Below are 23,872 nucleotides of genomic sequence, written 5' to 3'. Positions count from 1 at the left end.
CTGGACAATGTTGGCAGCATTTTGTGTTAGAATTTCAGCTGCAGATATTTACATGCTTTAGGAGAGGTGCAATATTAGAATAGGACTTAAGTATCCGGCCCTTTTTGTTTCTCAGAACTACGAATTCTTTCTCTTTCTGATGTGGCAAATTTCAAATTGGAACACACAAACACAGACACCCAACAAGAGAAAACCTGATTCATATCTGTTCCTTAACTAAAAAGTTAAACAAAGAAACTATTTAAAGACTTTTGGAGGGGAGTCAAAATATTTCTGGTCATATTGTGTGGAGGTGTCAGGATTCTGTTTCAGACTGTGTGGTCGGCCCTGTTCTGGCCGAGTTTGAGGCAGTGTTGGTTTCTTCGCTGTCCCAGCTAACCCCATGACAAGAGTATATTCATGACCAAGCACATTCAGCAGGATGAGCTCAGTGCAAGAACAGCTTTTGCTTCAGTAAAGCTGTATCACGATGTGGGATGAGGAATTCGGAGGCTGAGCATTTTGTGTTTTTTTTTAAGTCAGTTGAGATGCTGGGCAGATGACTTCACTTCTCTGGGTGACTTTTGGCACCCCATTTGTAAAGTGAGGGCACTGGATTAAAATATCTCTGGTGTTCTTTCTAGTTCCAAGTTGTATGCAAGTTGGATTCATCCAGAACAGAATCCTCCATTTATTTGTCCTGTCTAGAACTGGCAGCGGTAAGATATGGTGACCAAACCATAGATAGAACATAAGCCACAAGATAATTTTGCAACTTATTTGCATGTACAGGCAGTCCTTGCTTTCCATAGTTGTAATATACACAAATTCTAGTCCCAGGAGTTAGTAAATAATGTTGACAGTGCTGCCAGTAGTGAGATTCTAGCTGTGCAGCCAGAGGAACACAGTGAAGGTGAACTTCCTGAGGTAAACAGTGAAAGTGGTTGTGATGATAAGAATAAAGATGTCTCAAGACAACACTCACAAAGGAACTCCTGTAGATATTTTACAACATTGAAAGCACAAAGGGTAAAATGATAGAAGCTTAGAAAGGAGTACAACAGTTTGCCAGGGCATGGAAAATAATCTCATTCCATGTTATGATATGTGTGCAGGAGATGGCCAGCACTGTTCAGACAACTCTGGACAAACTTTAACAAAGAAATTAGATGCTTTAAATGTCAGTGTTTCTAATGTTCTAAATTACAGCATACTAAATAAACATGCTTTACTGTTTTTCATCTCCCTCTCCGTTATAACAATAAGAGAAAGAATTCTTAATGTTTTCACAGACACTTTTAAAGGTCACAGAATAATTGCAGATTTTCCCATTGCTTATTAAGATCTCCTTGTACAACTATTTTGATGGTCCTGCCCTCTCGTGCAAAGCAAGTCTGCCTGGAGCTGTGAGGTAAATGTGGAGGTTTATCCCAGCGCGAGCCAAGCTTCCAAAGGGAAGAGCTGCTCCCTTCACCCTAAAAACACTGTGGTAGTGAAACACTTTTTTCCCTAAAAAGTTCTATAAAAACATATTAGAAAAAAAATGGGGTGGGAGGTTAGCATCCAAATTCAAACACACAGAGATGATCACAGTTAATATTTGGTATTTCGTTGATTAGTTACTCCTAAACTTATGATTGCTTTGTACTTTCACAGAATTTATTTACTGATTAGTTACTGATAAACCTCCATACCAACCTATGATAAGTTGATGTTTTTTTCTCTTTGTTATTTTTATTGCAGTGTTTAGAGCACTATAGGAGCTATCAAAAAGCTTATTGTTTAACTTGTTTAAATATCAAGGAGTAAGGCTTTGGCAGAGTTGAGCTTTTAGAACCTAATATTTGAAATTCCAGCAAATCATCATCCAGATTAGAATAAATTATAACCTCAAATGAGAGATTTAAGTTGTCACTTACAGTGTAAACTCTGTAATTGGGACCTTGTCTGTCTTTTGTCTGTAGTGGCTCAGTGCTTAGCTCAAAATAGGTGTTCAATATATTTGTTGGAAAATAGAATTTTTCTTCTAGAATTTGAATTAGACATTTGAGTTACTATCTTACCTCTGATAATTTTTAATTCAGTCTACCAGCAGATATTTAGCGTCCACTGGGTGCTGTGTACAGCACTCACTGTCGGAGAAGATGAAAGCGTCCGAATAGGCTGCTGTCTGAAAACGTGCCTGCAGTGGGTAGTGTCGACCTGAGACATCTCCAGACTGGAGAATTTTTATGAGTTTGTTTGAGACAAACGGATGACATGCCTGGAGGCAAGATCTCCAGAGCTCCCCAGAATGACAGTTTTGAAATTTCTTTTATACTTTGGAATGAAGATTACATGAGGGTGGGAGAAGGCAAGGTACAGGATAGTTAGGATCACTTGCTCCCTCTGAGGGATCTGAAAAAAGGACTTCTCTGGCATTTCAAAGGTGTGTTAATGTAGATGCACAAAAACCATGGGCAGGGCTTGCTTCAGGCAAAAGTAAGCCTTTTTTGTAGGTCTGGAGTGGGACTACCCTCCATGACCTGCCCAGTTAGGAAATCTATGGTGAGGCCAGCCTGTGCGGTTACTTTTGGTCAGGTTTATTGTAGAACCTTGTTTTCGTCCCCAACAGTAACCTGAGGTACTGAGTGTTGTCAGGGCCCAGAGAAGGGAGAGGTCAGTGTTGGCTAATAGCGAACCTTCAAGTAGAAGATGAAATTAGAAGTGCAGGGTCCGGTACAAATAATGCCCCTTTTTTATTACAAATCTTTTATTACAAAATCATAAGCATGTAATTCTGTAACAACAGTGTCATGCTCAAGCACACCATATGACATTTTAGGGAAATGTTCAAATTAAAACTATAAATTATTATGCCCATGTTATTACCCTACCAGTCACACTCAAGCAGCCTTTACTTCTGCGGGCCCCTGTAGTTGTTGAAAGGTATTTCATATTTAGATAAGGGAGGAGAGCGTTTCCTGCAAAGAGAACAGGAATAAGGGCAGAGACTGGGAATGAGCCTGTCTGCAATCTGGGTGGCATATTAGGAGCTGGTTCTACATTCAAGCTCCAATCTAGGCTATAGTTTAAGGCCATTCTCCACTTGTACCCCCAGAATAAAAAAGGATTCCAAAGGTATTGTTAGAAATTCTGCTAGAATTTCTCAGGGGAGGAGGAAAGTGATTATATGTAGAAATGGCCTCAGGCAAGTGCCGTGAGTTCTTTTCTGTTTTTAGGTGATCTTGGGCCCTTTTTCTTTTTGGACTCTTCTCTTCTCTTCTCTTTTCTTCTCTTCTCTTCTCTTCTCTTCTCTTCTCTTCTCTTCCCTCCCCTCCCTCCCCTCCTCCCCTCCCCCTCCCCTCCCCTCTTCCTCTTCTCTTCCCTTCTCTTTTCACAGAACCCAATTGGGGAATGGAGACAGGTGTGGAATAGATTCTGTTCCTGAATGTCGCAAAAGCATTACTTGTAGTTTCAACCTGGTCAAGCCCTGTTTTCCAGGTTAGGGAGGTATGTGATTGACCAGGAAGCTTCAGCTAATAGTGAGCAGTAGACGTTTGCCTGGAATGTCCTGTGTGTTATATACACACCCTGAGGACTGAACAGGATATCACAGGGTGCTTCAGGATCCCATCTCTTTGTTTCCTTGGAAACACCACTGCAGTGTTGTTGAGAGAAGAAACCCCCAGAAAGGGGGACATGGAAATACTAGCGGGAAAGAGGCCTTTTTATGAGATAGAGACCCAGATGGACGGGAAGAATTGGAACCCAGAATATAATTAGATGTATTACCTGTAAAGAAGAGGAGAGAATCATCTTCCTTTGAGTCTGAAAAGAAAGCTGAGGGAAATGATGTTTCATGTATTTTAAGTTTTTAATGCCTTTAAGTGCTGAGCCTGTGTTAAGTGCTTAGATTACAGTGGGGGTGGGTACAACTGTTCTGTCTTCTCCTAGAGTTTCCATGTTAGCTGTGGAGCTGGCAGAGCTATGTCATCTCTGACACAGTCAGAGCTACATCAGGAATTCGAATAGGAGAGTGATGGGGTAGCTATTTCTGATTGTCAATTCAGGACATACCTCTCTGAGGGTGTGCCCATAAAAGCTGAGATGGAATTGGTAAGATACCATCCGTGTCAAGATCAGGAGAAGAACTCTTCAGACAGAAGAAACAGCCAGTGTACTCAAAGAAGTGAAAGAATAGTGGGCAGCTCCCGTGTTCACCCAGGCGAGAGACTGGGACGTGTGATGGTAGAAGTGGGGGGAAATGAGCCGATCCCTTACACGTTTTGGAGGGGGAGTCTGCAAGGATTTTCCTGATTGACGTGGGGCTGGGGGAGACTCCCAGGGGGTAGAGAGGACTGGAAGACAGCACTTAAGCTTCTTAGTTGACTAACTGGGTGGTGGCAGCGCCGTTACTGCTGGGAAGAGGAATAGAGTCATTGGGTCAGTGGTGGGGTTTTGGGTCAGGGGTGAGCAACAGTTCTGCTCCGGCCCTTTCACTTTGAAATGTCTTTAGACATCCAAGTTGTTCCTGGTAGGCAAGAAATAATGGTGACTGAGACTAGGGTAGTGGAAGCAGAGGTAGGGAAATAATGCAGCTGAAGTCTGTCGTTCCTGATGGGGATTTAATTTACACGTACACAGTATGTAAAGCTCACGGGACTGGATGAGATCACTGCGGTCAGGAGTCAGCAGCCTAGGCCAAATCTGGCTTCCTGCTAGTTTTTATATGTCCCAGGAGCTACGAATGGTTTTTACATTGTTTAAATGGTTGAAAGAAATCAAATGAATCTTAATATCTCTAGCACATGAACATGGTATGAAGTACAAATTTAAGCACTCATAAATCAGGTTTTATTGGAAAGTAGCCAGCCTTACTCATTTGTGTATTGTCTGGCTGCTTTCACACTACCAGAACAGAGCTGAGTATTGCATGTGACTCACAAAGCCTAAAGTATTTCATGTGCGACCCCTGACCTTGCTGTGTAGAAAGAGAAGGTGCCCTAGGACACATCCAGATCATGTCAACACTTAATCATGACAGCTGGTCAAATGTTGAAGCTCATAAGAGGGAGCTTGATTTTTACATCAGTTTTCTAAGCAACCTGCCAAAAAGTGACGCTGGTGATGGGGGTGCAGAGAATTGAGTGATTGGGTGGGTGGCTTACAGTAACAAGAACACATCTATTGTATCTTTTCTGAGGTTTAGGGAGACCATGTGATTCACAAAATAATTCAGTCTTTTCAAATTCTTTGTGTTTGAACAATGTTTTATATTTGTATTTCACTTACCTTGATTGAGACCAGGTAAGTGATGTGCAGTGTTAGCAACTGCAATTTTCAGACTGATATCTTTGATCTGTCATTGACTCATGGCTCATGGCCCTAAGAGTGGTATAAAGTACTTGGACTCAAGATTGCAACGGAAAATAATGATGATGGTAGAGACATTACAATAAAACTAGTTTTCGGTTTAAAGGGTATAACTCAACTCGGTGCATTATTCCTTAAAGGAAATAGAATTTGTAGAATGAGTTTCAGAGAAAGCCAGAAAATTCCCCACGCTGTTCCATGTGCTTTTAAAATCTCTTAGCTAAGGTAATTGATCAATATAATAGGGCTCAGAGTCGATGATTTCACTTTGTGTACATGTTAGAATATAGTATTAACCAGTGAATTTGATTCCTTTGTAGGAGCATACATTGATAGGTTCAGCAAATTCCCAAGATATCCAGCTATGTGGAATGGGAATTCTTCCTGAACACTGTATTATAGACATCATGCCAGAAGGCCAGGTTATACTGACTCCTCAAAAGAACACCAGGTAATATATTTTAATTAGTGTTAATGTCACAATAATTTTTAAGAGGAAGAAAGTATATTAGTTGCAGATGGTATACAGGACATTTGACCTTAGTTTGCTTTTTAAAAATGTTTTATTTATTGATTTTTTTAGAGAGAGAAAAAAACATCGATTTGTTCCACTTACTTATGCATTTGTTGGTTGATTCTTGTATGTCCCCTGACCAGGGATTGAACCCACAATCTTGGCATGTTGGGATGACACTCAGTTGTTAAACTGAGCTGCCTAGCCAGGGCTTGGTTTGCTTTAAAGTTCACTTAATGAAGATAGCCAGTTAGTTAGTTTCACGTTAACTTTTTAATATCTCTTAAACCCATTTCTTCCTTTCTATACCCACTGCCACAGCCTTATTTAAATAAGGCCCTCATCAGATCCTCATCAGATGAGGGGGGCTGGACCCCCTGCCAGCACCCTCGTCTTTTTCTTGTTTTACACACCACACAGCCACTAGGCTTTCTACTATTCTGATACAGAATTTCTTATGTCCCTCCTGTTTTTCTCCTGTATCTCTGCCTCTGCCATTTCTTTAGGCAGCTAACTCCTCTCTGACCTTCAAGGGTTACCTCTGTCATTGTCTATTTTGGGGAATTACCTGTTTGGTCTAAATTAAGGGCCCCCACTATATTCCCAGTGCACCTTATGTGTCCTGTTAGGTTAATGTTCTGTATTGTATTCTTATGGGCTGTTCATCTTTATTACCCCTTTGGACTGTGAGCTCCTTGAGAGGACAAGGACCTTTTTTATTTTTGCATTCTCTATTCTTAGCACTTAGTCTAAGACTAGTATCTATGTAAGTGCTCAGTAAGTAGTGAATGAATGAAGAGGCATAATGTGATTTAATGAAATATTTGTTAATTTGTTTTCTTAAGCTATAAAACTGTTACTGCCCTGTTGGATGACTGTCTAAACTTATAGGTGATGGCTAACTGACTTATACTGATCTTCTGAATGTTAATCCATTTCATCATTAATATTAAAAAATCATTAATATCATCACTGATTTCATCTCTAAAGTTCAGATATTGGGAAGCTATCAAGCTCCTGGTGAAGGATACCAGTCAGAAAGAAAAAGAAAGAGCAGAAGCTGGCCTGGCACCCCTAGCTAGGGCATGCTATTTTCCTATTAAGTCATCTCACAGAACAGAGAACTTAGGCAAGGTTACTCCGAGGGTGTGACAGTAAGACAGAGCAGCCACATGATCATTTTGTTTGAGCACTGAGAAAAATCAAGGTCACTATGTCACATACAAAATACCCAACACCATTTATTACATACCCCATCATAGAATTACTCCTGCTTTCTGACAGCATTCTGTATAGAGAAGGCCCCCACTTCCTTAGGCTGTCCTCCAAATCCTCCAGCTAAAGTCTGAATCCTGCCACAGGCCCTTCTCAGTGCCCCCCAGCTGACACCCCCGCTCCCCCTGGCATGCCTTGTCCCTCTGTGTGAGTAATTGACCCAGCTTCTTCAACTGCAGGAATGATCCTGTGGTCTTTGGTTTGAGGATATTGACACAAGTTTCCCAAAACTCTCATTTTCACTTGAAAGCTTGCAATTTGCAGTTGGCAACAAGTACTATCAGTTGTTTTCCTCGAAGTGACAGGCTGGCTTTGTTTATTTTCAAGAAAATGTCTGCCAAAAGACCACTTTGTGTATGTCTTTTATTCAAGACAATCATCATACTTTGGCATGCATTAACACAGTGCTTTTTTGTGTGCTTCTCATTTGTCACATAAAATGTATAAAAGGTTGTGCACTCAAGGGTGAAGATGTGATACACATTACGGTTGTTCTGCTCTATCAAGGACATTCACAGACAGAACTCGTTTTCAATTGTGAGGGTGTGGCGGTGAACGAGCCTGTGACTACTGGTGTATTTTGGTGCCGCTGCCTTGGTTTGTGCTGAAACACTAGCAGTTTTGCTCATTGTCAGTACAAATGTCAACGCAGTGAAAAAGGGTAGGTGAGCCTTATAAAAATAGCTTTGTTCCCTGGGGACCTGCACAGAATGTGCTTTGAGAACTGTTATTATATTCATGCTTTTATTTACTAATCATGGCTTAACTGCTGTAGCTTTTTAAAATAAGGCTATGTATGTGTGTGCCTTGAATTAAATTTCTCATTGGATTTAAGGAATCTAGATCATAAAGGCTAAAATCTGCTCATTTTAATTGGTCCCTTCTTGTCATGACTGTATTTTCTGAGCCTGTGCTTTGAATAATCAGATGATAGCAGTATAAAGACCAATTATTCTTAGGTTTAAAAAACCACCAGGTAAGTGATATCTAGCCAAAGAGTCAGACTTTGTGTGTATGCACATATGAAAAAATAAGTGACAATATAATGCAGGGGAAGTGCATTAGAAACTTAAGGAAAGTAAGCTACTATAGGCTGGAGTGATGAGCAGCCTCTCACAGGAAGTAGAAACCAAATCAGGCTCATTGTCAGTACAGAGCTGAGCAGGACTTGGGGGACTGGAGAGGAATGGGAACCCTATCTCAGTTTGTAGGACTGGTATGAAGCTAGCTTTGGAGGAAGAGTCAGTCATGTTTAGTGGACAGAACATAAAGGTTGTTTTTGTTTGTTTTTGCTGAAGTTGAGAGTTCAGTAGAAGAGGGAAAGGAGGAAATAAAGAGGACTTCCTTTTTTTGTAAAAGGCAAAAGATTTATATGATCAGAAGAGAAACCAGAGTATGGGGTTTCCTTTTTTGGACCTTTAATGTCAAGTTAAAGAACTTGACCTTTATCCTGTATCTAAGCAAATGAGTTACTCAGCAGGAGAGAGGCGTGATGACGCTGGTATTCCAGGAATATCAGTATTGTAGTGGTAAGAATAATTTTCTGTTTACTTCCTGCCCTCTCCCAATTCTTCGTTGAACATTTTTCTACCCACCATTTCTTCTGTTGAACTCCATTGTCAAGATAAGCAGTCAAGTTGGCCTGGCAAATCTTCTGTGTATTGACCGTGTATGGACATTTTACTATGGCCAGTGGCAGAAGACTTGGACATTGGTCTCATTTCTTATTACTGGTGTCTGTAGATCTGGAGTCCAGTTGGTTGACTGACTCTTTTTATGCTTGATATTGGACGTACTTGTTTTAGTTGTAACGCATACTGTTACCGTCTTTCTGTTATTGGCTCTAATGGTTCCATACTTCTTACTATGTTATATACCAAATTCAGAACTTTGATAAACAGGATAATTATTATACTTAGTACCATAAGCATTTTAGGTAAATTAACAAAGAAGTAGATATGAATAATAAAATTCACCAAGGGCAGGTTTTATTTTGGGGAGTTGATTATTCAGTTTTTCCTAGTAATGGGGTCTCTGTGGAGAGTTAAAGGAGACAGCATAATAACCACTGTTTACATGTCAGACCTCTTCTCCCCACAGGACGTTTGTGAACGGCTCCTCTGTGTCCAACCCTGTGCAGCTGCACCACGGGGACAGGATACTGTGGGGCAACAACCACTTCTTCAGGTATGACGTGACTCAAGGCTCTCACAGCAGGTGGTTGATGGTTGTACTCTAAAATAGAGGAATATGTATTGAAAAATGAACATAGCTCCACAAATATTATATATGTTAATGTATGTATATATTTGCTATATGTGCCATAATTATATACTTATATAGGTTGGGGCAAAAGTAGGTTTACAATTGTGAGTACACAAAACAGGGTTTATTCCTATATTATTATTATTTTCCGTAAGAACAAGTATAAACCTACTTTTGCCCCACCCTGTGTATATGTTTGTTCACTCTATGGTTTGAGCCCAAGGGAATGTGAACGATGCACTCAGGAAAAATACCGAGTTCACTGAGACATTTTTCCTTTTTATTTCTCAGTGGAAGATGATTGTTATGCCATCTGGTATATAAATTCATTAATTTTTTTTCTGACATGCTTATCTTTTTATTTGTTAGGGGGTTTTTTTTGAAATAGGAAAAGCAGTGGTTTTAGTTTCCTTATTCATAAGAAAGGTTTGTAGTTTTTTTTTTTTTTTTGCTGCCAGTAACAGCAAACTTGACTGTAGTGACTTAAGTTGGCAGTTTATTTCTTTGACAACATGAGAAATCCAAAGGAAGATGGTTGTTGGCATTGGCTGAGCCCCCCAAAACTGTGTGGCAGAAGTCTTGTCATGGTCACGATGTTTCCCTATGGCCTGAAGAAGGCCACAGCGCTCCGGAAGTCTTCTGCGTGTCCCCAGTAGCCTTCCCCTTCGGTCTCATTCGCTGGAATTTGCTGCCTGGCTGAGAGGGAGGCTGAGAAAGAAATAATCAGCCTGGGACTGCACATGTTGCTTCTCATACAAAATTCGTGTTGTGTTGGCAGGGAAAGGCGGGCTGGATATTGTATAAGAGTAAAATTCTAGTCCATTTCTCTTCCTGTCACTGTGTTTCAGATATCACACTGACGTTCTCAGAACTCACGGAGATCCTCTGCTCGCAGGGCAGCTGATGTTTTGATGACTGAAGGGAGAGGGTGGAGGGGTGCAAAGTGTGGGGGAAATATTTGCAGTTTTTTCTTTCTCAAACTAAATCAAGTGTAAATTGCTTGGCTTAGTATTCAGGGCCTTCCTAGTTTGGGTTAAGTTGATCTTTTCAGCATTACCCCTCACAGCTTCTGCTGTGCACATTTTGTGTCCTGTGTTGTTTCATTATGACTGTTCCCGGCTTGTACCAGTCACAGGGCCTTGTGTCATCCTCTCTGCCGCAACTATTTGCTCTTGCGTATGTCTTTTATTTCTACTGCTGGAATGTAAACTGAGTCCACTAATTGCCCTATATTTACATGACATCCCCTTGGCATCTAGAAAGTGCCAGTATTTAATGAATGAAATAAATGTGTATATCTTCATTTTAAAAATAATCTTTTTTCCCCAAGATTGAATTTGCCTAAGAAGAAAAAGAAAGCAGACCGAGAGAATGAGGACCAAGACACCTCCATGAAGAACGACGCCAGTTCTGAGCAGCTGGACGTAGACGGGGACTCCTCCAGCGAGGTGTCCAGTGAGGTCAACTTCAACTACGAGTACGCGCAGATGGAGGTCACCATGAAGGCTCTGGCTAATAACGGTGAGACCTGTTGCGTGTTTCAGAATCTTTTTTAAAATTAAATTTATTTTTTATGTTAGTATAGTTGGTATACTATCTTATATTGCTTATATTAGTTTCAGGTGTACAATATAGTGATTCAACATGTTTACACTTCACAGTATGATCACCCCACTAATTCCAGTAATCATCTGTCACCTTGTAAACTTATCACAATATTATTAACTGTATCCCCCTTTTCACCCATCCCCTTCCTTCTGGTAACCATCCCTTTGGTCTCTTTCTTTTAAAGTTGATGGAGAGTTTAAAAGTGTCTATGACTGACATGCTTTAAATGTTAACAAAAAAAAATTAATTAGGTTGTTCTCTGTACTCTATTCTTTCGTGTCTTTGGCTTTAATTTGTTATGTTTATAAAAACTTGCCTTCTTTCTACCTTGATATACAAGTCACTGCAAACTTTGTTCTCACTGATAGAATTTCTCAGGTTTGAAACTTGATCATCATTGGGTCATGATTGTAGTGGATTTCAGCAGCATTAACTACATCTTGGGTTATGTGTGGAACACATACTAGACCTGCTTTTTCTGTAAGAAAGATAGTTTGGCACATATCATACAGAACAGGTAAGTAATTGGGAGCAAAGAAAGCTAGGTTTATCCCAAACTCTTTAAAGATCTTATTTTTATTAGGATGACAAACAACGTTGTAGAAGAACCTTTGAAGTATATCGTGTTGTATAGTTTACCTTTTGTTCATTATTTACCTTTTTATGAAAATCTCACTTAGATCCAATGCAGTCAATATTGAACAGCCTGGAACAGCAGCACGAAGAAGAAAAGCGATCGGCGCTGGAGCGCCAGAGGCTCATGTACGAGCATGAGCTGGAGCAGCTGCGCAGGAGGCTGTCTCCTGAGAAGCAGAACTGCCGTAGCGTGGACAGGTTTTCTTTCCACTCCCCCAGTGCTCAGCAGCGCCTGAGACAGTGGGCCGAAGACAGGTAGGTGGTGCCTGGGGCCTTTAGTGATTGCATAAGCATGTGCTCATCCCTTTCAACCCACAAGGGTAAGATATACTGAGTGGAGAAATCTAGACCTTACTTTAGAAAAAATTATATTAGAAGAGAGTGAGACAGCTAAGAACCATTTATGGAAAAAGTGGAGATTGTCAATTTATGCTGACTTATTTAAAAGCTGCCCGTGTTCAGTGCTGCCCTGTCTTCAGTTTGTATGGCTTTTGGATTTGAATAAACAGGTTATCTGTACTTAGAAGTTATGCTCTATCATTAAAGTATTATACTTTACCTAAAAAGTATTATACTTTAGGTTCTGAAGCTTGGGTAGATGCTTTTTTTTTTTAAAGGAAAAAAAAGAAAGGTGGTTATCTGGGCTGATTAACTCAGGTAGGCAAAGCATAGTGCTAATGAGATGCAGATTGCAAGTTTGGTCTCTATACTGCCTAATTAGCATTGCATTAAAATGTCTTATCCATGGTTACACACTATACTTAACTAACCTCTTGCTCTTCAAAGTTTGGTTTGCCCACAGGCAGCATCTATGTCACCTAAAGATTAATAGAAATACTGCATCTCAGGCCCCACCCCAGCCTACTGAGTCGGAATCTTCAATTTTTCAGTGTTGAAGATTTTGTTGATTTGTATGCAGAGTCAAGGTTTTGAAGCACTTCCCTAATCCAGGGCCCTTTTGTTGCAGGAGCATGTGCCCGTGCATATAACTTAGCCCAGATACAAGCGCGTGCACGGGTCAGTGTCGGTGATGCATTCCCTGTGTGTGAAAGACAGTTGTAAAGCTTGGGTGACAGCTTAGCATGAAGATGTCATGTACTGTATAATATTCTGATGTGCTGCTTGATGGCTGTCTCCTCCCTCCCCCCATTTTTTTTAAAGAGAAACAACACTGAATAACAGTCTGATGAGGCTGAGGGAACAAATTGTTAAAGCCAATCTGTTGGTGAGAGAAGCTAATTACATTGCAGAAGAACTGGATAAAAGAACAGAGTATAAAGTAACCCTGCAGATTCTAGCCTCCAGCCTTGATGCCAACAGCAAGGTGAGCTTGCCGTTGATGGAAAAAAACAGATGTCACTGGATAAAGCTGCTTTATATTTCACCAGTGTTAATTTAAACACCAGTGGATTTGGCCTCATCCCCATCTAGACCCTCCCCAATCTAGTTCTTTTGTACTTGTCCTGCTCTGTTGAGTAGAATTTACTTCCTTTTAATTCCCTGCCTTTGTGCATATGTGTTCATCATCCACTGGAAATATCCTCTCCACTCCCCCACCCAGACCTACCGATTTATGTCACTCAGCTACTTTTCTTCAAATCTGTTTAAATTATTTCTGAGAAGTCTTTTCTGATGAGTTTTCTCAAAGTGGATTTTTTCCTTTATTCTGTTACCACTCTGTAGCCACCACCATATTAGGTTTTTATTTTGCTTAAACCATGTTGTTTTCTTTTTGCTAATAGATTGCTCTGAAAAACTGTTTATCAGTTATTTTTCATGTGTATTCAAGATTACAAATCTCTTTTGGTATGATGTTATAAACTTCATAAAATGTAGGGGAAAGTCCTGTCAAAATCTTCTATCTCTCTGCCATTCAGGAACAACTCTTTTTTTTTTTCATATTTAGGTTCTTTTCTAACTCTTGATCAGGTTCATACATGAGTTCTGATGACTTAGGTAGAATTTTGTATTCAGATAAACATTTGAGTGTCTGTGTGGTTTGTTTCTCTTACAGTCTTCGACACAGCAAAGCTTTAATGAACCCTTCCTGGGTGGTCTATTCTAATTTGATAACAGGGACTACCTCTTTTTTTCTCTTATAGCATCATAGTATCAAGGTCAATGTTTTGCACAGTATAAATCTGGCAAATATGATGCCTAATGTTTTTAGTAATAAAGGTATTATAAATGTGATGTAATCATTATTTTGTAGAGATTTGTCTTTTAACATCTATCCTGTGTGTGGTTTGAAAGATTTTACTCATTTAGAACTTTATTTTGCTTGTTGGTATTGTAGGACAAACCATAGGTACAGTTGGAATTCATGGATAAAAAATGTTAGAGGAAGGCCAATCATGGTCAAAGGTACAGGGCTCAGCTTCTTCTGGAGGACTGAGTGGAGCAGGGTCTTCTTGCATCCTGTAGGACTGAGTTGAAAAAACAACTGTGGATATTTTTTCCCTGTTGGCACGACTGTAGCCCTTCTCTGTGTGTCCTGGCTTAGGCTGTGTTGGAAGGAGCAACCCTGCCTTCAGGAAGCCAGGCCAACACCTGGAAGTGACTCAAGCCACTGTGGGCATCTCTCTCTTCCCAGACACCGGATAGTGTGTTTATCGGGGCATTCTTGTTTGTTTGTTTGTTTTGTCTTGCTGGTAGAGATGACCCGTGTTGCTGGAGTTGAAGCAGCCATTATTAACAGAAGGCTATTAATCCCCTCTATTATTGATTTAATAGATTAGTAGTTTCAGATTTCGGCCAGCGAGAGGAGCTGGACAAGGAAGTATTTCTTAAGGAGGTACTCTCCTAAACTCAGGCTGGGTTTTGCGCATTTGTATCCAACAAACTTTTTTTGTTTGTACTTGAAAACTCTTATTTCATGTAATGTCCTGTCCATGGTATACATACTGTTTTTTTCTGGTCCTTACTCTTGACTTTGTACTCAACTGTGTCTGGTGATTTTTGATAAGGGGCAGAAATTTCTTCTTCTTTCCCCCCACCCCTAATACCTGTTGTAGTTATCTGCAGGAGGACCACGTCATGGTGCTGCAGCATAGTGCTCATTGCCACTTAGTTCCAGTTCTAGTATTGTCCCTCTGAAAGGCTGCTACCCACAGATCAGTAATGAGACTTTTGTATTTGTTCTCTGGCTGGCTGAATATAAGGTAAAAGGGCCATTAGGTGAGACAGTAGTGGGTTTTTACCTTCAGAATTCTAAAGTCTGTTTCATTATGTAAATTCTGGTTTTTTGGAAATGATTTATAGGCAAGACACTAAGCGTCATTGGTGTATTTCACAATTCTCTAAAGGTCTAAGTAGACATTTCATAACAGTTGATAAATTTATCCAGTAAATCTAAATTGATTAGAAAGCTGATAGATACGTCTCTCTGCAAGAGATATACAGTGGCATTTTTATTTTCTACTTTGTGGTTTTAAAAAGTTTAAATATTTTTCTACATGAAAAACACATTGCTTTTATAAGCTAGAAAACTTCAACAAATGCTATTTTTTGAGGCACAAATTCACATACAGGAACATAAAATTAACCATTTTAAAGTGAACAGTCCAGTGGCATTTAGTACAACCAGCATCTCTGGTCATATGACAGCTGGAAGAAAATAGTTTTGACTTCCTGTTAAACATGGTCTTATCCTTTGTGTTTTAAATTTAAACTTATATCCGACTGCCATGAAAACTTAAATTTTGGTTGGTTGGATATAAAGGCATTATGTTAAGCTTGTGACATTTCTGGGATGCTTGGCAGTTAACAGAATAAAGAACGATAGCAGTTCCAGTTTGGGTTGGTGTGGACTGGTAGGCGTAGAGCGTTCAGGTTTGACTTCCATGGTGTGTGTCTCTGTGTTTTAGTCACTTAGTCACTTTTACTGTCTTTGCAGCGAGGCTCTCTTCTCAGTGAACCTGCGATCCAGGTGAGAAGAAAAGGAAAAGGAAAGCAGATTTGGTCTTTGGAAAAGTTGGACAACAGGTTGTTGGATATGAGAGACCTTTATCAGGAGTGGAAGGAGTGTGAAGAAGATACCCCAGTAAGTTATTTAAGAATAATTACATAATGGGTACTCATCAAAGGGACTGAGCATTTTGCAGTGAGACTGCCCATTTTAGGGAAAAATTGCTCTTTTTTTCTGAAATAGTAATCCTGTTTCTAGGATATTTATTTTGATCCTTTAAGTTTTTTACTTAATCAAGAATTTTAGTAACCCTAAGATAACATTTTTTGTGCATCTTCCTTTTCTAGTCAATGTATGTTTTATATGTTTTCATGACAAGATTTTTACATAAAGGAGAAGAAATGATAAAAGTAATGAGGTATTCACGAGATGTAAAGTACAGCATACTATACTGTAATCACTATGTATGGTGTCAGATGGGTACCAGACTAATTGGAGTGGTCACTTAGTAAGGCATATGATCACTGTGTTGTACTCCTGAAACCAGTAGAGTATCACGTGTCAACTGTAATTGAAAAATAAATTTTTAAAAATTAAAAGAGCCCTGGCTGGTGTAGCTCAGTGGACTGAGTGCCAGCCTGTGAACCAAAGGGTCACCAGTTTGATTCTCATGCAGGGCACATGCCTGGGTTGCAGTCCAGGTCCCCAGTAGGGGGCACATGAGAGGCAACCACACATTGATGTTTCTCTCCCTCTCTCTCTTCCTTCCTCTCTCTCTAAAAATAAACAAACATCTTTAAAAAAAATTAAAATAAAGAGCCCTGGCTGGTGTGTCTCAGTGGCTTGAGCACTGGCCTATGAACCAAAGGGTCGCCGGTTCAATTCCCAGTCAAGGCACATGCCTGGGTTGTGGCCAGGTCCCCAGCTGGAGCGGGCAAGAGGCAACCACACCTTGATGTGTCTCTCCCTCTCTTTCTGCCTCCCTTCCCCTCTGTCTAAAAATAAATAAATAAAATCTTTAAAAAAATTAAAAGAAAGAAAAGTAATGACACTATTGGGATTGCTCTCTCATGGTTGAAGAATGCTGACCATATAGCCTAAAACAGGAATGAGCAGCTGGGGGAGGGAGGGAGAAAGAGAGGGGGGAGATACAGTGTGATAATTCAGCCATGTTTAATGACTTTGTTAGAGTGCATCAAAAAGTGGTTGAGTTCATTTATTTTAATCGATTTTCTGAAGTTGTGCATTCTGAATCTCTTTAAAGGTGATACGGTCGTACTTCAAGCGTGCCGATCCATTCTATGATGAGCAGGAGAACCACAGTCTCATTGGTGTGGCTAACGTCTTCCTTGAGTCCCTCTTCTATCGTGTGAAGTTACAGTATGCTGTTCCTATTGTCAACCAGAAAGGAGAGGTTCGTTTTCGCTTCATGCCTCATATCCTGCAGGGGAAAGGGTGTTGACAATATATCGTTGTTACTGTTTTTCATCAGTAATAACAAGCGATAGTTGTATGTGTGATAACACCTGTGTTGTGTTTTCATATTGCTTCATGGTGATTATTCCAAGCACTTTGGGGGGGAAGTGACTCTTAGAACCTAGGCTTCTAAATTCCCATATATCATTAACCTAATTACTTGACTCTAAAGCAGAAGAAAGAAGAAATTCTGGAAAAAGCATCCGTTTTCCTTCTCACTGTTACAGGTGGCCGGGCGGCTGCACGTAGAGGTGATGCGCACCAGTGGTGACATTGAGGAGAGGGTCGCTGGCGGGGATGACGCCACAGACGCCTCCTTTGATAAGGAAACCCCTGAGAACAAACTGACATGCATGGTAAGTCCCAGTTTCATTTCATTTAAAAATCTTAGAAGTGTGGTTGATTTTGAGGATTGTGGGTTTTTAAAGGATGAATATTGTGTTCTTTTTCAAATTTTGAAAAAAGCTGTCTCTAAATAAATCTTTAGTACTTAGTTTTTCATCATATGTTCTAATGTACTTACTGGTTAGCCAAGTACTTCCACTACCTTCCTCTGTGAAGCCTTGGATAAGTTACCTCTTTCCTCTGGGCCATTCCACTCCAAAATTGTATGAATTTGTGTTTATTGGAATTTCTTTATAGAGAAACCAAGTTTTTTCACACAAATTTCCTCTTTTTCTTGGGCCTCTTGATTCCTGCTGACGCTGGAAATTTATCCCAGCCCTAGTCCTGTTTCTAAGCTCCTGCCGTAAGTCACTCTTTACCCTGTTTTTCCACATGCTTTTTAGTCATTTTCCCCTGTGTGCCTTTGCTTATGCTATTGTCGTGCCCTAATTCCAACCCCCTTTTCTTCCTGCTCTTCCCGTGCATGCCATCCATGAACTGTGCGTTGAGTCTCATCTGCCAGACACTGGGCCAGGTAACACAATGACTAAGACAGGTTTCCTACCTCCAGGAGCGACCTGTGTGGTTCGTAGGTATGTGTAAGGGGGACGCACAGTGGACAGACGACTCAGTATTGTGTACCACTGGTGCTCTGAGAGAGTAGACGAGATGTTCTGGGACAAAAGGAGGGTAATTCACTAATTCTTATGATAAGGTCCGAGGAAATTTTCTGCGTAAATGAGATTCAGAGTGCACTTGAAGGAGAGTGTGTTATGTAATAGCTCCCTAGGGATGCTGTAGTATTTTCATGGAAAATTGCTAGGCAGATTTTCGGTAGGTCATCGCATTTCTGACTCCTGCTCAGTCAGCAGAGGTGGTGCCACCTCTGTCACTCATGACAATGAAAAAAAATCCCTCATACGTTTTCAAACACACTCCAGTGGGCCAGCATGCCATTGGTTGAGAATCACAGAGTTGGAAAGGTTTTGAGGAAAAGAAATCAGCCTGAGACTTCCCGTGTATGAGTGAGAAGGAGACCGTGCACACGTGAAGTCGAGGAGGCCCACACTGAACTCTCACTTCATCATCCATCCTAGGTCCAGTCCTGTGTCTCAGCAGAGATTTATGGAGTGGAAGTTGATATTGAAAGATGAAAGAACTGAGTAGGCATTAGCTGCAAGGTATGGGGAAGCTGAAGCTGTTAAAAGTTGGGTTATTTTCTGCAGGTTCTTGCATATATTTAAGGAGGCCTCAGATGTTTAAGTCAACTACTTTAGTGGGAGGGGGGAAAATCCTTAATTCACTAAAAGGCGAATCTTTATTGTAGTGTACTTGATTCTAGAACATGTCCTTTAAGGCATGGGGTTATCGAAGATAGAGACATAGGTTAATGACTCCATGTGGCCCACTTTAAAGGTGATGGACAGCAAATGCAACGGTGGGAAAGGTGAGCTGCGTGAGTTCACTGTTAGTAAAGTAAGGTACAAGAGTACTATATCACTGGAAAAAAAGTAGTATATCCTGAGTAAAAAGCTTTTTAAAAATATAAAGTTAAAAAATCTTAAGATGTTTTAAAATGGAAAATACCAAACATACAAAAGTAGCACGTTCCCATTCAGTTGTGAGCCATGGTCAGTCCTGTTCCATCACACACCCGAGCTGCCTCCATGCTGACCCCTTCCCTTGGATTATTTTGAAGGAATCCCAGAAATCATATTTTATCTATAAATAGTTTAGTATCTCAAAAGAAAGTATTTTTAAAAATCCAGTAAAACTATGTCATAATAAAAATTTATACTTTCTTAAATATCATGAAGTATCCAGTCATTTTCTTTGATTGTCTTACTTGTGTCTCTGAAATCTATCTGTGTTAATCTTTAGGCTGTCCCTTGTGTGTGTCCTTGCTCTGTCTCTTTTATTCGCCCTTACCTTATTATTTATTTATTATAGAAAGTGGGTTATTGTCTTATATCCTCTCATAGTCTAGATTTTAGTGATAGGTATTGCTTAACATGTTAAGATGTATTTTCCTTAAGTTGCTACTTAGATATACGGGTGATATATGGGGAGGGGAGTAGTAAGGATACTTCATAGGCAGTGTTGTGTTCTTCCATTAGAAAGCACATTATGTTTGGTTCTCTTGTGGGGTTGTTAGCAATTGTTGGTGTTTATTACCTAGATACTTCATTAGGCATTAGAAACAATGCTGTCTTTCTCTCATTTGTTAGCTGGAGTTCTTCTATAGAAAGAATCTTTCTATTACCAACTGTATTGCTAACCAGAGATACAGTTTGTATAGGAAAGGCAGGGTACATGTTCATCTCTTCCATTATCTACTAATTTTCAGACTAATGCATTGGTTTTCATCCTAATATCCAAAAGCAGCCAAGAAGATTTTTTTTGTTGTTGTTTTAGCTTTAATATCATTATGAACTCTTGGATTTAAACATATTTGATGTGGTTTCTATCCATTGTATTTATTGCCTGTATTGAAGCTCAGATGATCCCATCTTTGGCCAGTGGGGCCTCTTCAGTTGGTTCAGGAGTCCTTTGACAGAACCCTAACCCTCTCAGACTCTGCTAGCTTTCCTGCATTTCGATATGATGAATTGATCTCATCAGGGCACTTCCTGTCCTAGACCTGAAATCAGTCATTTTCCAAGGAACCTGATTCCTTTTAGTGGAACATAGTTTTTAGAGACCATATTCTGAACATGTAATATAGCCTTTGGTATAAAAGGAGGAAAACAAACGATATGACAGTAAGAAAATATTGGTAGAAAAAATGAAACCAGTCTGAGGACGCTTAAGATAGCATGGGTGATGAGTGTCACTGGCCCATAAAAGAAGTTTGGATTTATTTTTCTGGGGTGACAAAAAGATCGCACATATTAACATTGATATTTTAAATTACATTAAATACAATTAGTGTGTTTTTAAAATTCCAGACATCACTGTTTTCTGACATTCCTGGGCTCTGGTACCTTTAGCAGTGGCAAGCTGAATGAAGCCTGTGGTATTCTGACACCTTGTGGTGATTTTTGGTTTCTGTAGGCAAAAACAAAAAAAGCACAAAACCTATGTTCTAGACATCAGGATGTTCCTCATTCCTGGCTGTCCCTTTCCTGAGAAGTTGCCTGTAGGGAAGAGCTCAGTATGTGAAATCTTGTTTTCTTGTTTATTTCGACCTTAAAAATGAACTAATGTCTAAGAAACAAAATGACTTTCAGATGGAATTCAGTCACAAGGAGGTGCTCAAGGCCTGGTAGTGTTTCATTCATTTTGTTCCTTGGTAATGGTCGTCCTCACACCATTGTTATCAGGTAGCTGTCCTGTTTGCCTAGGAGGAAAACTAAGCCTATGAAAACTAAGATGTTAAGTAATTCGCTCAAAAACATACGCTAATAAGTGACAGAGATACTTATTTAGATCTATGTACTCCAAAGTCTTGTAATCTTCCCAAATACATTACCTCACCTTAACGAATATAATAAGCACTTTCAGTACTTAATGAAAAAGTAATAGTTTAAAAAAATTTTAACAAAAAATTAAATGCTGAATACAGATTACTATATTTGGTTTGGATGAATAAAATGTGTTTGTTAATCCATCTTTCACAGTCTTTCAGGGAATTGCTGTCTAGATTTTTCAAATTCTTGTTGCCATCATGGGAAAAATTGGATAATAGCAGGAGTTCCCATTCATTGCTTCCCCATTGTGGACCTGGTGTAGAAGAAAATAAAATCATTTGCTTTGTGAGATTTTCTGTGTCATTATTAAGGCTTCCTGAAGTGTTAAGACCTTTGTATTTGTGGTGCTGAACTGTATCAATTTCTGTCACACACTCAGATCTAGTGTTGTGCATTCTACAACGTGCAAGGATGTGACCAGGTGAAGAATAAACAAACGGTCAGTGTCCAGTCATATGAAAGTTGGCCTAGTCAGTTATAAAATCAGAATTTTGTTTAGCTTAATCTTAGGGTATAGTTTCCTTCATAGTTGGAGGAGTTTTAAAATATTACAAATTCAAAGTCGCAAAAACTTTAGCTTAAAAACTCAATTTGATGCTACTTATCAAAAGAAATATTTAGAATATTTGGCTACTTTAAAAGCTACTATGGGTATTTCTTTGGAGACATTTGGGTCTGATTAGACGTATTTCTAATTGCACGTGATTGTCACAAAATCCTACACTTCTGCAGTCCAGGGCACGTGTGTGTGTGTGTGTGTGTGTGTGTGTGTGTGTGTGTGTTTTAATTTGTCTCTCCTCCCTAAATGTGCATGGGAAAAGCATTCATTAAATGTTGGTGCAGAGAGAATGGTCAGCGTGTACCATCTTTGATCTCCATCATTCTTCACCCCTCCACATCTCTGAAGTATACATTCCTAATACCTTTATTGTTTTCCCCAAAATGCTCTAGTAGCATGTAATATTCGACTTGAGAACCTTGTTTCTTTTTATACTTTAAAATATCAAATAACCTTTTTGCCTCTTTCTGAATATTTAACGTTTATTGGCACATACTGATTTTGTTCTTCATTCATCATTCTTGTTGATAATCTTGCGTTTTTATGATATATCCATTAGCCACATTTGCATCATTGAATGGTATTGATGTTTGAGAACTTTTGTCTTCTGAGTTGATTATTATAAGATGATGATGGTGATGATGATGTTATAAGGAACTAGAATTTGTATTTTTCATTAGCCTATAAATGCTTTAAAATGTCCACCTTTATAGTCAAGGATGTCACCCTCGGTCAGCCTCTTGCTAAATATGACTGCTGTCACCATTGCACAGATGCAGAGATACAGCCCCAGAGTGAATGGGATGTGGTCAACATAGACCCACAGTTAGTGCGACACAGTCAGGACTGGAGTCCATGTGTCTCAGAAAGTTCCAAGAAATACTTTTCTAGAAACTAACAGAACCTCCCTTTTCTTTCAGGTTAAAATACTCCAAGCCACTGGATTACCACAGCATCTGTCCCACTCTGTATTCTGCAAATACAGCTTCTGGGACCAGCAGGAGCCGGTCATGGTTGAGACTGAAATGGATACCTCGTCCTCTCCTGTTAGCAAGGAACCTCAGTGCATGGTTGTCTTTGATCATTGCCATGTAAGTTTGTTTTCCAGACCTGGCCCGTGTCTAATTCACTCAAGCAAAAACAAAACAATAAAGTAAGCCCATTTTATTGAATAGCTTTGTTCCGATATGTGCTTTGGATCAGCATTTCTGGGGATTGTACTGTAGTAAAAATCTGAAATGTTCACTATCAATAATATACCTTAAACTTACACAATATTATATGCCAGTTATGTCTCAGTAAAGGATGGGGGGTCTCAGTAAAGCTGGGGGGTAAAAACACCAAAGTGTCAATGCATTTAGCTCCTCCACGATCAAAACTTAACTTTTTTGTGAATACGTATATATACTCACATATGTGTATGTATGTGTACATATGTGTGCTCTTCCCCAGAAGGAATCCATGTTTCGTATTAGATTATCGGAGAAATTGTCATCTGAAAAGGTGAAGGAACTAGTCGTTTGGAGACAGGGAGGACTGAAGAGGGACAAGAACTAACTTTACTGAGCACCCACTGCTCTTCCAGGCCCTCAAATGTCTCTCATTCGGTCCTCACCGCAGTTGTGTTTGATGAGTGTGCTCTTTCTCAGCAGAAGCGGCCGGCTTCAGAGACGTCCGTGTGCCCATGCTAGTAACTGGCAGAGCCAGGACTGTCGGATTTCAGATGCTTTTTTCTAACTGTGGCACAGTTAAGCTATCTCATTTTTTCAAGAGAGAAGCCTTTTTCTAATCCGCTTAAAACCTAGAAATACCTTTAGTATGTTAAAGATCAAGACAGAGAAAGAGATGGAGATTCTATCACTTTTAAAAATAAACTGTTTCAGAGATTAATCTTAACTATTGCAAAATGCTGTCTTAAATCTATCTTGTAAAGATGGACAGGTTGGGAGAATTTTTAAAAATTAGGTGAATTTTTTTTGTACTGATGATCATTATTTATTTCCTTCTTCCCCTATTATTGAAGATAGCATCCTAAAAACTGGGAAAAATTGTTTTTCCAACACACTGCTACCTTACTGCATATAATAACTTTTATATCAAGACATTGTAGACCATTGTTGTAATTCTTTTTTTTTTAAAGATTTTATTTTTATTTATTTTTAGAGAGGGGAGGGAGGGAGAAAGAGAGAGAGAGAAACATCAATGTGCGGTTGCTGGGGGCTGTGGCCTGCAACCCAGGCATGTGCCCTGACTGGGAATCGAACCTACAATGCTTTGGTTCGCAGCCTGCGCTCAACCCACTGAGCTACGCCAGCCAGGGCTCATTTTGTAATTCTTAATACAATTGTTTATACTCTTTAAAATGGCTCCCAAAGTATTGCTGACAAAATAGAATATAATGCTGATCTTTTACAATAGATTTTCAAGGTGAAACATCTAGAAAT

The 23,872-nt window shown here is 39.6% G+C and overlaps 1 protein-coding gene across 3 annotated transcripts in view; it reads left to right on the top strand.

The window, feature by feature from the left end:
• Positions 1-23,872, top strand: part of KIF13B (kinesin family member 13B) — a 165,676-nt gene that overhangs the window by 83,244 nt on the left and 58,560 nt on the right. For all 3 annotated transcript variants that reach the window (XM_045831811.1, XM_045831810.1, XM_045831812.1), the window contains exons 14-22: positions 5,655-5,785; positions 9,224-9,310; positions 10,719-10,909; positions 11,677-11,887; positions 12,794-12,956; positions 15,528-15,674; positions 16,804-16,953; positions 17,243-17,371; positions 22,349-22,519. In XM_045831811.1, the coding sequence (XP_045687767.1) occupies positions 5,655-5,785; positions 9,224-9,310; positions 10,719-10,909; positions 11,677-11,887; positions 12,794-12,956; positions 15,528-15,674; positions 16,804-16,953; positions 17,243-17,371; positions 22,349-22,519 (1,380 nt within the window). The remainder of the gene's footprint in view (positions 1-5,654; positions 5,786-9,223; positions 9,311-10,718; positions 10,910-11,676; positions 11,888-12,793; positions 12,957-15,527; positions 15,675-16,803; positions 16,954-17,242; positions 17,372-22,348; positions 22,520-23,872) is intronic.

The sequence above is a fragment of the Phyllostomus hastatus genome, unplaced genomic scaffold, assembly GCF_019186645.2.
Source record: "Phyllostomus hastatus isolate PE091 unplaced genomic scaffold, TTU_PhHast_1.1 phas_contig_159, whole genome shotgun sequence".
In the NCBI taxonomy this organism is placed as follows: domain Eukaryota; kingdom Metazoa; phylum Chordata; class Mammalia; order Chiroptera; family Phyllostomidae; genus Phyllostomus; species Phyllostomus hastatus.
Note: the sequence above shows the minus strand (reverse complement) of the source record. Positions and strands in the feature narration are given on the sequence as shown.